Source organism: Schistocerca gregaria, chromosome 3, assembly GCF_023897955.1.
Source record: "Schistocerca gregaria isolate iqSchGreg1 chromosome 3, iqSchGreg1.2, whole genome shotgun sequence".
NCBI classification, from domain to species: Eukaryota; Metazoa; Arthropoda; class Insecta; order Orthoptera; family Acrididae; genus Schistocerca; species Schistocerca gregaria.
Window position 1 is genome coordinate 231,112,258 of NC_064922.1, and position 13,291 is coordinate 231,125,548.

Here is a 13,291-nt window from a genome sequence, read left to right on the forward strand (position 1 = left end):
GGAGCGTGAATTGAGCTTCGTCGGTCCACAATACGTTACTCAACCAATCACCTTCCGCCATCTTTTGAAACGCCCAAACCGCAAATGCCCTCCGCTTCACTAAATCGCCAGGATAGCATCGGAGGGTACGCCTCAGTGCCAACCAAACGGTAGTGTATGGAATGCCAGTGAGACGTGCGTGTACACGAGCGCTGACTTCCCCGTTCGTAGACGAACCCGCTACAGTCTCCATTTCTTCCTGAACTATCTCAGCAGCATTACGCCTTGTGCTCGGTCTGCCACTACGAGGTTTATCGTCTAAACAACCCGTGGCTTCGAACTTCGAAATCATTCTCGCCACAGCTGCATTTCTCACGAAATTCGAAATCATTCTCGCCACAGCTGCATTTCTCAACGGACCTTTACCCGTTCGAATCCCCTTCCTATGGCGATAGGACCGTAACGCTGAACTAGCACATTCCCCACTAAAAGCGCCTTTTCAGATAACGTCACCATGCTGCGACTGCTGGCGAATCTGATTCTCTCTCTCATTACAGCTCCTTTTACACACGATTGTCATGCGCAATCACTGACGTATTGCTGTCCAGCGCCATCTGTCGGACATTTTGTGAACTTCGTTTTCGGTTTGGTTCTAATAAAACCCCATGTCATTCCAAGCATGTGTGACAATTTTTACCCCTCTATCTACATTATTCCGTGGTTTATTAAGTTTTCAAATTTATACTGACTTTTTGATCACCCGGTATAATAGTTGGGAGCAACATAATTGGAATACGAATATTTCTTCGTGTCTGTGAGTATGCTTGGGAGAGGGTGCCCGCGATTAGTAGTTTCTAGGTAGGTACATCAGGCTCACCCTGGATGTCACGAAAATGGGAACCGCGCGTGGACAAGTGCAGCGTCCATTTTTGTCCGGCTGATTCCAGGTCGCAGTGCATCACCCTGAGCCTCGCATGAACCTACAGGACACATTGGACGTCTCAGTCGGAACATGCCATTTACGAGTTCAGGATGTCGTAAGGGACACCCTGGCGCCTACTTATAGCATATCCCTGGGGAGAAGAGCGTTGTCTGCCACGGAAAGAGGACAGCCGTTGACATCAGAATACGTCATGTGGGTATACATAGCTGTTGTCGGCAAATTTCGCTTTTGGGAGAGTGCTTTACACATTGTCTACAGTTGAGTCAGCGTAAGTTGACCCCCGACAGTTACATCGGCTGGGCACGGCACTTTTGCTCGGCCACTTTAGCCAATAATGCAAACGCCTCAGTGTTGCCACAGCTCTGTAGCCGTCTACCGTTTCTGCCTGGGGCCGTTAGTGCTCGACAATTGGAGACAGTTTTTTGGCGACTGTCCTTTTGAAGCGATGGTGTTGAGAAGGGAAGCAGGGGAGAATTTTTTCGGACATTCAGCGGAGATATGCCCGAGAGTATGGTCTTGGTTGTTCGCGGGTGCCAACCAGTATTCTCCACTCAACTTTGTGCAAGTACACACTAGTTGCTGTTGTAACAGTTACGCACCTAGGAGCAGACACCGTGTCATACATTCCGCAGTACACAGGTGAACATATCCACAACCAGTGCATATTAGGGATTTTTCTTGAGGAGTTGATTCTTCACTTGACTGAGTCCATCTGACCTGTAGTTCTTATACTTCAGCCAATATAGTGAACTGGCAGCTAGAGGTGCCTAATCTCTGTCAATTCAGGGGAAGTCAGATACATCTGTATCGAATCTCTTCAAATCATATTTAAGTGCCTGGCAGTCATGGTTCACCGAACCACTTTCACAATTCTCTATTATTCCAATCTCGTACAGCGTGTGGAAATATCGAACAAATATCTTTTAGTGCGAGTTCTGATTACCCTTAATTTATCATGGTGGTGGTATCTCGCTATGTAGGTCGGTGTCAAGAAAACATTTTCGAATTTAGGTGACAAAGTTGGTGATTGGAATTTCGTGAGAATATTCCTCTGCAACGAAAAACGCCTTTGTTTTAATGATGTCCATCCCAAATTCTGTATCATTTCAGAGACACTCTTTCCCCTATTTCGTAATAGTACAAAACGTGCTGCCCTTCTTTGAATTTTTTCGATGTACTTCGTCAATCCTATCTGGTAAGGATCCCACACCATGCAGCAGTATTCTAGAAGAGGACAGCCAAGCGTAGTGGAGGCAGTCTCCTTAGTAGATCTGTTACATTTTCTAAGTGTACTGACAATAAAACGCAGTCTTTGGTTAGCCTTCCCCACAACATTTTCTGTTTATTCCGTCCAAAGATCTAACTTCTACGTATTTGTTTGAATTTACGGCCTTTAGATTTGACTGATTTATCGTGTAACCGAAGTTTAACGGATTCATTTTAGCACTCAAGTGGATGACCACACACGTTTCGTTATTTAGGTTCAATTGCCAATTTTCGCGCTATACAGATATGTCTTCTAAATCGTTTTGCAATTTGTTTTGTCTTGAGGGCTTTACTAGTCGATAAACGACAACCTAAGACGGCTGCTCTGATTGTTTCCCAAATCGTTTATATAGACAAGAAACAGCAGAGTATCTGTAACACTGCCTTGGAGAACGCCTAATATCACTTCTGTTTTACTCGATGTCTCTCCGTCAGTTGGTACGAACTGTGACCTCAGACGGGAAATCACGTCACATAACTGAGACGATATTCCACAGGCACGGAGTTTCACTACAAGCCGCTTTTACGTATAGCGTTTACGTTGCAATTATTTTATGGGACGGATCATGTCAACTTGACTATTCCTTTCCAATTTTATAACTGTCATCCGTTGATACCTGTCAATTTTCGTTCATGTTTTTTCAATAATTTCTACCAGTGTCGTTTTTCTGTGCTTTCACATGTTTCAGTCTGGGCAGAACACTTAGTCATTTCAGTACATAATTCTTACAATTCATTTATGAATTTATTAATTACCTTGTGAGTGGAGCAGACGTTAGCAGAAAAGTAATCTTATACTAAAAGTCCAACTTATAGTCACTTCTGAACGTTAGTGTTATGAAGTCCATTGTGCAGCATTATTGGTGGTGAGCCTTAAGAATGATACTGATCTGCGGAAGAAATTCTGGATCAGGTATTCCAGCAAGTTAAACTGAACTACACCTCTTACAAATTTCAATCAACAGGCGGATTTTTTATCTGAAGCTTTGTTGCCTGCCCTACTGGCTAGTCTATGAGGTGGTTGTACAGATAGATAGGTGCAACTGAAGTTTCCTGGAAAAAAAAAATCTTTAAACATACACAGAGGCTGCCCAAAGGGCTCTGTTTGTGGTCCAGAGTTCTGGGAGTTTGGCATAGAACCGTTAAGTGGACCAGCTCCAGAGTATTACGCTAGATGCTGCATCGGCTGTCATCATAATGATCATAGTACTGCTAACAAAAATCCTGAATTAGAGGAAAATCGTATGGTAATTCACGAAAGACTAAATAACTGATGCGTAGAAATCTAACGATAGCAGCACACAAAACAGTTTGTATGTCACAAAAGGAAACATTATCAAGAACGAGAAACCCCACAATCAGAATAAATGACCAACTTGTGGAAAAAAATAAGTGTACGTGTGCCTTGGAATTAACATCGACGAAATGCCGAACTTCCTTCTGCATTTATAAATCTTCCACAGGCGCATTTAAGTCCTTGACAAAATAGCAGCAACTGGCCAAAGAGTATTTCAGATGTCACTAAGTGCAATAAGACTGTACCACAAAGCAACCCTACTTCCTGTTGTGGGCTACAGGCCGAGCGCTTGGGCCCACAGAGCTGGGCTCATAGCCAGAAAGTTAAGGACAGCACAGGCTGTTAGGCGAGCACGGAAAGTGTACTCTTGCGCCTGACAGGCGCTTACTAAATAGCACTGACTGAAGCGTTGCTTGTGGTCTACGCTTGCTGCCTCTAGACCTACCCGTAAGAGAGAAAGAGGTGCACAATATTGGCTCAGAAATCTCGAATACGATAAAGTAAATAAAGGCATGATTTGACAGAGAAGGGCAACCAGCCTGGGGACAGGGCAGAAACAGGGAGGAGAACCCATCAGTTCCTTCGTAACATAAAAGGAAGAACAAGACTGACGTACTTCCTTTTGACCAAGAGAGCTATACGCAGGCTGTCGCGACATGGTCCATATGCATGCTACTTACTAAAAATACAGTACAACGTACCACAGACACTTGGGAATGTGGATCAAACAGCACCCCTGAATCACATCGCCGGGCAACGTGCTATTAGAGCAGACGTTACAGACGAGTACAGGAACGCTTTGCTAATACAACTGTCTACACTGAGATGAAAAAAAAGCCATGGGATCCTTTTTACCCGGCGTCGTGCAGCAACTCGACAAGTCGTTGGAAGTCCCCTGCAGAAGTATAGAACTATACTGCCTGTCTAGTCGCCCGTAATTGCGAAAGGTTGCCTGTGTAGGATTTTGTGCACAAACTGCACCGTCCATTATGTGTTATAAATTTCAATAGGATTCATGTCTGGTTGCCTGGGTGGCTAAGTGATTCGCTAGATTTGTCCAGAATCATCTTCAGACCAGTCGTCAACAACTGTGGCCCAGACAGATATTTGGGAACATGAATTATGAGAGGCGTTCGACAAGTCCGTGCAAAAATAAAAACTACTCACGTGTTTGGGGCAAACCTGTTTTATTTTTCGACATAGTCTCCTTCTGGACATATACACTTCGTCCAATGCTGTTCTAATTTGTTGATCCTTTCCTAATAAAAGGAACTGTCAAAGTCTGCAAAATAGTTATTAGTTGCTGCACCTCCTAGTTCGAATAAAATCTTCGTCCCGCCAGCCATTTCTTCAAATTGGGGAACGAATAGTAGTCCTAGAGAGCCAAGTCTGGAGAATAGGGGGGATGTCAAACGAGTTGGAATCCTGTTTCCATTAATTTTGCGACCACAACTATTGAGGTGTGTGCTGGTGCATTGTCATGCTGGGAAGGACTACTTTGCGGTTCAATCGCCAGCATTTTTCTTGCAGATCGGTTTTCAAACGGTCCAAAAACGATTAATAATATGCACCTATAATAGTTTTACCCTTTCCCAGATAGTCGATGTGGATTATCCCTAGCGAATCCCAAAAGACAGTCGCCATAACCTATCCGGACGAAGAACAGGTCTTCACCTTTTTTGTTGCGGGTTCTCCCTTGGTGTGTGCTGGTGCATTGTCGTGCTGGGAAGGACTACTTTGCGGTCCAATCGCCGGCATTTTTCTTGCAGATCGGTTTTCAAACGGTCCAATAACGATGAATAATATGCACCTATAATAGCTTTACCCTTTCCCAGATAGTCGATGAGGATTATCCCTAGCGAATCCCAAAAGACAGTCGCCATAACCTATCCGGACGAAGAACAGGTCTTCACCTTTTTTGGTGCGGGTTCTCCCTTGGTAACGCATTGTTTAGATTGTTCTTTGGTTTCAGGAGTATAGTAATGTATCCATGTTTCATCCACAGTGACGAAATGACACTTCCTCAACAGCTGCAAACCATCCTTGCAACACATCACACGATTCCATTTTTGGTCAAGCGTGAGCAATCGCGGAACCCATCTTGCGGATAGCTTTCTCATGTCCAAATGTTTATGCAAAATATTGTGTACCCGTTGATTCGAGATGCCCACAGCACTAGCAATCTCACGTGCCTTAACTTTTCTGTCATTCATCACCATATCAAGAATTTTATCAATGATTTCTGGAGTCGTAACCTCCACAGGGCGTCCAGAATGTTCAGCATCACTTGTGCCCATATGGCCACTCCGAAAATTTTGAAACTACTTATAAACTGAAACTTCCTGGCAGATTAAAACTGTGTGCCCGACCGAGACTCGAACGCGGGACCTTTGCCTTTCGCGGGCAAGTGCTCTACCAACTGAGCTACACAAGCACGACTCACGCCCCGTCCTCACTGCCTTACTTCTGCCAGTATCCGTCTCCTACCTTCCAAACTTTACAGAAGCTCTCCTGCGAACCTTGCAGAACTAGCACTCCTGAAATAAAGGATATTGTGGAGACATGGCTTAGCCACAGCCTGGGGGATGTTTCCAGAATGAGATTTTCACTCTGCAGTGGAGTGTGCGCTGATATGAAACTTCCTGGCAGATTAAAACTCTGGGCCGGACCGAGACTCGAACCCGGGACCTTTTGACAATCACTCGACTTCCTTGATTCACACTAATGACAAATACGAAGAAATCGACCAATATGTCTGAAACTTGGGTGTGCATTCTTTCCAAAGATGCTACTAACTAAACATGACCTCGATGCGCGCCTGTGGTGCCATCTCTCGGACTTTGCACGGACTATTCTAACTCCCCTCGTACATGAATGGCTGCAGACTGACAATAAGTAGCCGAACATAACAATTTCCAGTCAGCGATCAGTTCACCTGGACCAGATGACCCAGTCCATTTCGTTATGGACCACCACCAGCTTGCACAGTGCCTTGTTGACAACTTGGGTCCATGGTTTCGCGGCATCCGCGCAACACTCTAACAGTACCATTAGCTCGTACGAACTGAAATCTGAACTTATCTGACCAGGCCACCGTTTTCCAGTCGTCCAGAGACCGACCAATGTGGTCACCAGTCCAGGAGAGGCGCTCGATATCGTTCTATCACCAAAGGCATTCGCGTCGCCACAGCTCTTCAACGCCAGATTTTGTCGCACGTCCCACTTTCATTTGTGCTGTTATTTCACGCAATGTTGCTTGTCTCTTAGCACTGAGAACTCTACGCAAACTACGCTGCTCTCGCTCGTATAGTGAAAGCCGTAGGTCGCTGCGTTGTCCGTGGTGAGAGGTAATGCATAAAATTTGGTATTCTCGACACACACTTGACACTGTGTATCTCGGAATACAGAATTCCCTAATGACTCCAAATGGAATGTCTCATGCGTCTAGCTCCAACTACAATTCTGCGTTCGATGTGTTAATTCCCATCCTGTAGCCATAATCACGTTAGAAACATTTTCAAATAAATCACGTCGGTACAAATGACAGCTCCGCAAATGCGTATTCCTTTTATATCTTCTACACGCGGTACTGCCACCTTCTGTTTATGTGCATATCGCTATCACGTGACTTTTGTCACCTTCCATACAGTGCCTTTTAAAATACCAAATATTTCGATTCCCTTGGTTGTGGAAGCACACGCCATACGAGCACTAACAATTTGCCAACGTTCAAGTTTACTTAGCCACGCTGTGATGCACTCCGAACTGCACAGAACACTATCGTGACCATTACTGACACTTTCAACCTATCGACGATGCTGTACAGGTACCGTTCTTGATCAGATTCAATAGCGCTTCTTGCAGAATCGGCTATCATCTGCATTTGCGTTCAATAGTGCATTTCTCGCGTTCTTTCCAAATTTGTGTCCAACCCTGTAGCTCTCATTGGAAATCCGAGAACTGTCTGTTTTTGGTTCATTTACGTTCAGATCCTGCAGTGTCCTGTTAATTGCATCAGTATTTCTAATATTAAACAACAGTTGCAATACACCAAGATGGGTATCACAGTTTCACAGTCTCTCTGGAAATTTAGTCTATCCATATTAGAAAGCTACAAATATCAAAAGAACACAAGAACTGCTTTAGCAAGTCACTAAAATGTGTATGTTTCACATCGCGTTTCTGACTGCTATACCTGCATTACTTAGTGTGTAGTACTGTTGTCAGTATTTAATTAATTATGTTCGCACCTAGTGCATTTCTCTACAGTGGTCCTAAGTTTAATTTCGAAGTTATTTATAAAATAACATTTTCCAAATCGTTTTGTGTGTAGTGGAACATGTAATCTATGTATAATTCCCGAAATGGTACATACCACTGAAGTGTAGCACCACGGATTTAGCTCAGAAATATTTCTTGAAGAAAACATTCCTGACCTTGTAGGAATTGTTATATCCACCGAATGAATCAAGAATGACACTGTGAAACATGGTTTATAACTGCAAAGAAGAAACGGCAGTAAACAGAAAACTATTATTTCACCTGAAGGGTAAAGCAATTCACCAAACAATAAAGACATTATACTCGAGAACGCCCTGTAAATATATGAAGTGATGGTGGTGGTTAGTGTTTAACGTCCCGTCGACAACGAGGTCATTAGAGACGGAGCGCAAGCTCAGGTTAGGGAAGGAATGGGAAGGAAATCGGCCGTACCCTTTCAAAGGAACCATCCCGGCATTTTCCTGAAACGATTCAGGGAAATCACGGAAAACCTAAATCAGGATGGCCGGAGACGGCATTGAACCGTCGTCCTCCAGAATGCGAGTCCAGTGTGCTAACCACTGCGCCACCTCGCTCGGTAAATATATGAAATGAAAGTAACATTCAGTGCAGTGTGAAAATAATCCTTGAAGGAACTGTATATAAAATACCTTCCATTCAAGTCGACTGTGTTGTTACCCTTCATAATATTTGTAGATATTCCATGAACAGTAGTCTTTATGCTCACTAACAGGGCATATTAAAAATATACTGTTACCTGTTGGAAGTACACCAGCATTCCTTTCAGGTGCACGAACAGTTGGGGCACCTGGAAAAGCTGGAGTAGGCGCACCAGCAGCTCCAAACTGGCTGGGGAAGCCTGGAGGTTGCGGTGCACCTGGAACTGTGGGCAAAGGCTGTCTCTGCAAGAAAGAGGGTGGCGGCGGTGGTGGCGGCGGCGGTGGCGGTGGTGTTGGCGGCGGCGGGGGCGGCGGCGGCGGCGGCGGCGGTGGTGGTGTTGGAGGTGGCGGCGGTGGCGGCGGTGGCGGCGGCGGCGGTGGTGGTGTTGGAGGTGGCGGCGGCGGCGGCGGCGGCGGTGGCGCAGGTATTGGAAAATGGGTGGGAGGGCTAGTAGGTTGGGGTGAGACAGCTTTGCCAGGCCCAGAAAACATTGGTTGCTCAAATGGCTGTGGTGGAGGTGGTATTGGAACTTTCGGTTGCCTACCACCTGTAAGTATAGGTGGTAGTGATTGTGTTGTAGGTAGCTCAAATGGCTTTGGAGGAGATGGTGGTGGAGGTCTAGATGGGAGAGGAGGTGGTGGTGGTGGTGGTGGTGGTGGTGGAGGAGGAGGAGGAGGAGGAGGAGGAGGAGGAGGTGGGGGTGGTGCTGATAGAGAAGGCAGTTGGGATAGTTGAAATGATGGTGGTGGAGGTGGAGGTGAAGGAGGAGGAGGAGGAGGAGGAGGAGGAGGAGGTGGTGGTGGTGGTGGAGGACTAGGAAATTTTACTACTAGATTAGGTGGCAATCCTTTCGTTTCTGTAGGTAAAGGCTGCAGCTGGAGTGGTTGTGGTGAGGGTGGAGCTGGAACACTTGGCTGCCTCCCACCTGGAACAACAGTAGGTGGTGAGAATACCTTACCTGTAGGTGGTGAAACAGGCAGTTCAAATGGCTTTGGTGGTGGTGGTGGTGCGGGAATGGGAACTGGAGCAGATTGGATAGTAGGTGGAGGGGAAACAGCTTTACCAGGTACAGGAAACAATGGTAGTTCAAATGGTTGCGGTGGAGGTGGTATTTTCCTAGCCCCTGTGATACTAGGCGGCAGTGATGGTGGTTTAGGTAGTTCAAATGGTTTTGGAGGAGATGGGAGTGGAGGCCTAGATGGTCTGTGAGAGGGACTTGAAAGTGGAGGTGAAGGTGATAAAGATGGAGAAAAAGGGAAAGGAGGAGGAGGAGGAGGAGGAGGAGGAGATGGTAGAAGAATTGGTGTTGGAGGAAGTGGAGGTGGTGGTGGTGGTGGTGGTGGTGGTGGTGGTGGTGGTGGTGGTGCTCTTGGCAGTGATGGTGGTGGTGGTGGTGGTGGTGGTGCTCTTGGCAGTGATGGTGGCGGTGGTGGTGGTGGTATAATAGGAGGCTTCAATTCATTCCTTATGATGGGTACTGTTGGTAACTCAAAAGGTGGTGGTGGTGGTGGTGGTGGTGGAGCTGCTGGCAGGTTGGTTACTGGTGGTAACATTTTACTTGGTTTCATCAAAAACGGTTTTTGTGGAAAAACAGATAGGGAGGGTGGCTGTAGTGGAGATGGTTGGGGAATGGGCAAAGGTTTTGGCACTGTTGTAACTCCAGGTTTCGGGAGGACAGGTGCAGGAAAATGTGGCTGTGCTGTGGGTATTGGTGGCAGCTTACCCACACCTGGACTGGCAGGTAGGACTGGGCGTGAAGGCTGGGTGACTGCAATCGGTGCCGGTGCAGGCACTGGGGCGAAGCTGGGTGGTGGCGCGGGCACCACAACGATGCCATGAGTGGGCGGCGCTCCTGGGGCGGCAGGCGAGGGGGCGGCGCCCAGAGGTCTGCCCGGCAACAGGCCAGGAGGTCCGTACTCCAGCGCCGGTGTCGCTGGCCAACTACCACCCGGTGCCCACAGTGACGCGTACCATACCTGCGTACGTTCCAACCAGCACAGTGATGTGATGCTATGTCACACCTACAAACACACTACTCATGGTTAAACTTTAACTATGTTTGCATGCAATGAAAGTCTGATGGGATGCAAATGATAAAGATTTCAGTGCAACCACACAAAGTTACATATACTAGGTCAAAGGCCAGCTACTCGTACATTCTTTGCATAATGAGTAATCGCACAGGGTTTTTCATTCAGAAATTGCATATGAAGTTGGCTGTTTCATATTACCTACTGTCGAAGGAGGAGAAACATCTGCCAGCAGTATCAGAATTCTACTCGACTGGAAATTTTATTACAGTGTTGCCAAGTTGTCTTTGTCTGACCTCCATTTTCTACCGAAAATATGCATGTGACAAATTCGTAAGAAACATTTCTGTAGTGTTGGTTTTCGAGGACGATTAAAAGTTTTGATTCATGTTGTTTATAACTGGATTTGGTAAATGACAAATTGGCTCACTGAGACAGTTTGCAGACAACACACTTTTGAAAAGGATGTGCCATAGGAAATTAATTAGAAATACTGAAATATTTTAATATGTTCTGCGCTTGGTGCAAAGAAGTAGGTTCTGAACAAACATTAATATAATGAAACGCAAGTAAATAAATACATACTTAAATACACCGAGGTGAGAAAAATCATGCGACACCTCCCAATATCGTATCACACCTCCATTTGTCCGGCACAGTGCAGCATCTCGACATGGCATGGACCCAACAAGTTGTTGAAAGCTCCCTGCAGAAATATTGAACCATGCTGCCTCTATAGCCGAAAGTGTTGCCGGCGCACGATTTTGTGCACGAACCGACTTCTCGATCGTGTTCCATAGATGTTTGATGAGATTAGTGTCGGGCGGTCTGGTTAATCAGATCATTCGCTCGAATTGTCCACAATGTTGTTCAAACAAGTCACGAACTACTGAGGCACCTTGATATGACGTCGTCGTTTGGCAACATGAAGTCCATGAACGAACATAGCCATTTCCAGTAATGATCGGTTCATTTGGCCAAGGGGACCCAGTCTGTTTCACGTAAACATAGCCCACACTATTATGGAGTCACCACCCTCTTGCGCAGTGCCTTGGCTTCGTGTGGTCCACGCCACACTAACACTACCATCAGTTCTCACCAACTGAAATCGGAATTCATCTGACCAGACCAGGGTTTCCCATTTGTATAGAGTCCAACCGACATGGTCTCGGTCTGAGGAGAGGCGCTGCAGACGACACAGAGATGATGTGCTGTTAACAAAGGCACTCGCATCGATCGTCTGCCTATTAGCGGTACATTTCGCTGCACTAGCCTCACGGATACATTCGTCGTACGTCCGATACTGATTTCTGCGGTTATTCCACGCAGTGTTGCTTGTTGGTTACCACTGGAAACTCTTCGTAAACGGCGCTGATCTCTGTCGTTAAGTGGAGGCTGTCGGCCACTGCGTTGCCCGTGGTGAGAAGTAATGCCTGAAACTTGGTATTCTCGGGGTACTAAAGGCGCTGTTGATCTCGGAACACTGAATTGTGATATGGAATGTCCCATGCGTCTAGCTCCAACCACCATTTCGCATTCAGAGTCTTAATTCACGTCGTGCGGCCATAATCACGCCGAAAACCTTTTGACATGAATCACGTAGGTACAAATGACAACTTTGTCAATGCACTTCCCTTTTATACCTTGTGTACGCGATACTACCATCATCTGTACTGCTATTCCGTAAGTTTCGTACTCTCAGTGTAATTTACCGGCTTAATTAGGGTCGAAGCATCAAGCAACATGTTCCCCAGTGATTAGCGGCCTAACGACCAAATTAAAAGTAGTAGTCAAATGGCTCTAAGCAGTATGGGACTTAACATCTGAGATCATCAGCGCCCTGGACTTAGAACTACACTACTGGCCATTACAATTGCTACACCAAGAAGAAATGCAGATGATAAACGGGTATTCATTGGACAAATATATTATACTACAACTAATGTGTGATTACATTTTCACGCAATTTGGATGCATAGGTCCTGAGAAATCAGTACCCACAACAACCACCTCTGGCCGTAATAACGGCCTTGATACGCCTGGGCATTGAGTCAAACAGAGCTTGGATGGCGCGTAAAGCTACAGCTGCCCATGCAGCATCAACACGATACCACAGTTCCTCAAGAGTAGTGACTGGCGTATTGTGACGAGCCAGTTGCTCGGCCACCAATCACCAGACGTTTTCAGTTGGTGAGAGATCTGGGGAATTTGCTGGCCAGGGCAGCAGTCGAACATTTTCTGTATCCAGAAAGGCCCGTATAGGGCCTGCAACAATCGGTCGTGCATTATCTTGCTGAAATGTAGGGTTTTGCAGTGATCGAATGAAGGGGAGAGCCACGAGTAGTAACGATCTGAAATGTAACGTTCACTGTTCAAAGTGCCGTCAATGCGAACAAGAGGTGACCGAGACGTGTAACCCACACCATCACGCCGGGTGATGTGCGTTCACCGTGATGTCGCCAAACATGGATGCGACCATCATCATGCTGTAAACAGAACCTGGATTCATGGGAAAAAAATGACGTTTTGCCATTCGTGCAACCAGGGTCGTCGTTGAGTACACCATCGCAGGCGCTGCTGTCTTTGATGCAGCGCCAAGGGTAACCGCAGCCATGGTCTCCGAGCTGGTAGTCCATGCTGCTGCAAACGACGTCGAACTGTTCGTGCAGATGGTGGTTGTCTTGCAAACGACCCCATCTGTTGACTCAGGGATCCAGACATGGCCGCACGATACGTTACAGCCATTCGGATATGATGCCTGTCATCTCGACTGCTAGTGATACGAGGCCGTTGGGGTCCAGCATGGCGTAGCGTATTACCCTCCTGAACCCACAG

At 46.4% G+C, this 13,291-nt stretch overlaps 1 protein-coding gene across 1 annotated transcript in view; it reads right to left on the reverse strand.

The window, feature by feature from the left end:
- Positions 1-13,291, reverse strand: part of LOC126355323 (basic proline-rich protein-like) — a 75,897-nt gene that overhangs the window by 25,286 nt on the left and 37,320 nt on the right. The window contains exon 2 of the mRNA XM_050005617.1: positions 8,524-10,402. Coding sequence (XP_049861574.1) covers positions 8,524-10,402 — 1,879 coding nt within the window. The remainder of the gene's footprint in view (positions 1-8,523; positions 10,403-13,291) is intronic.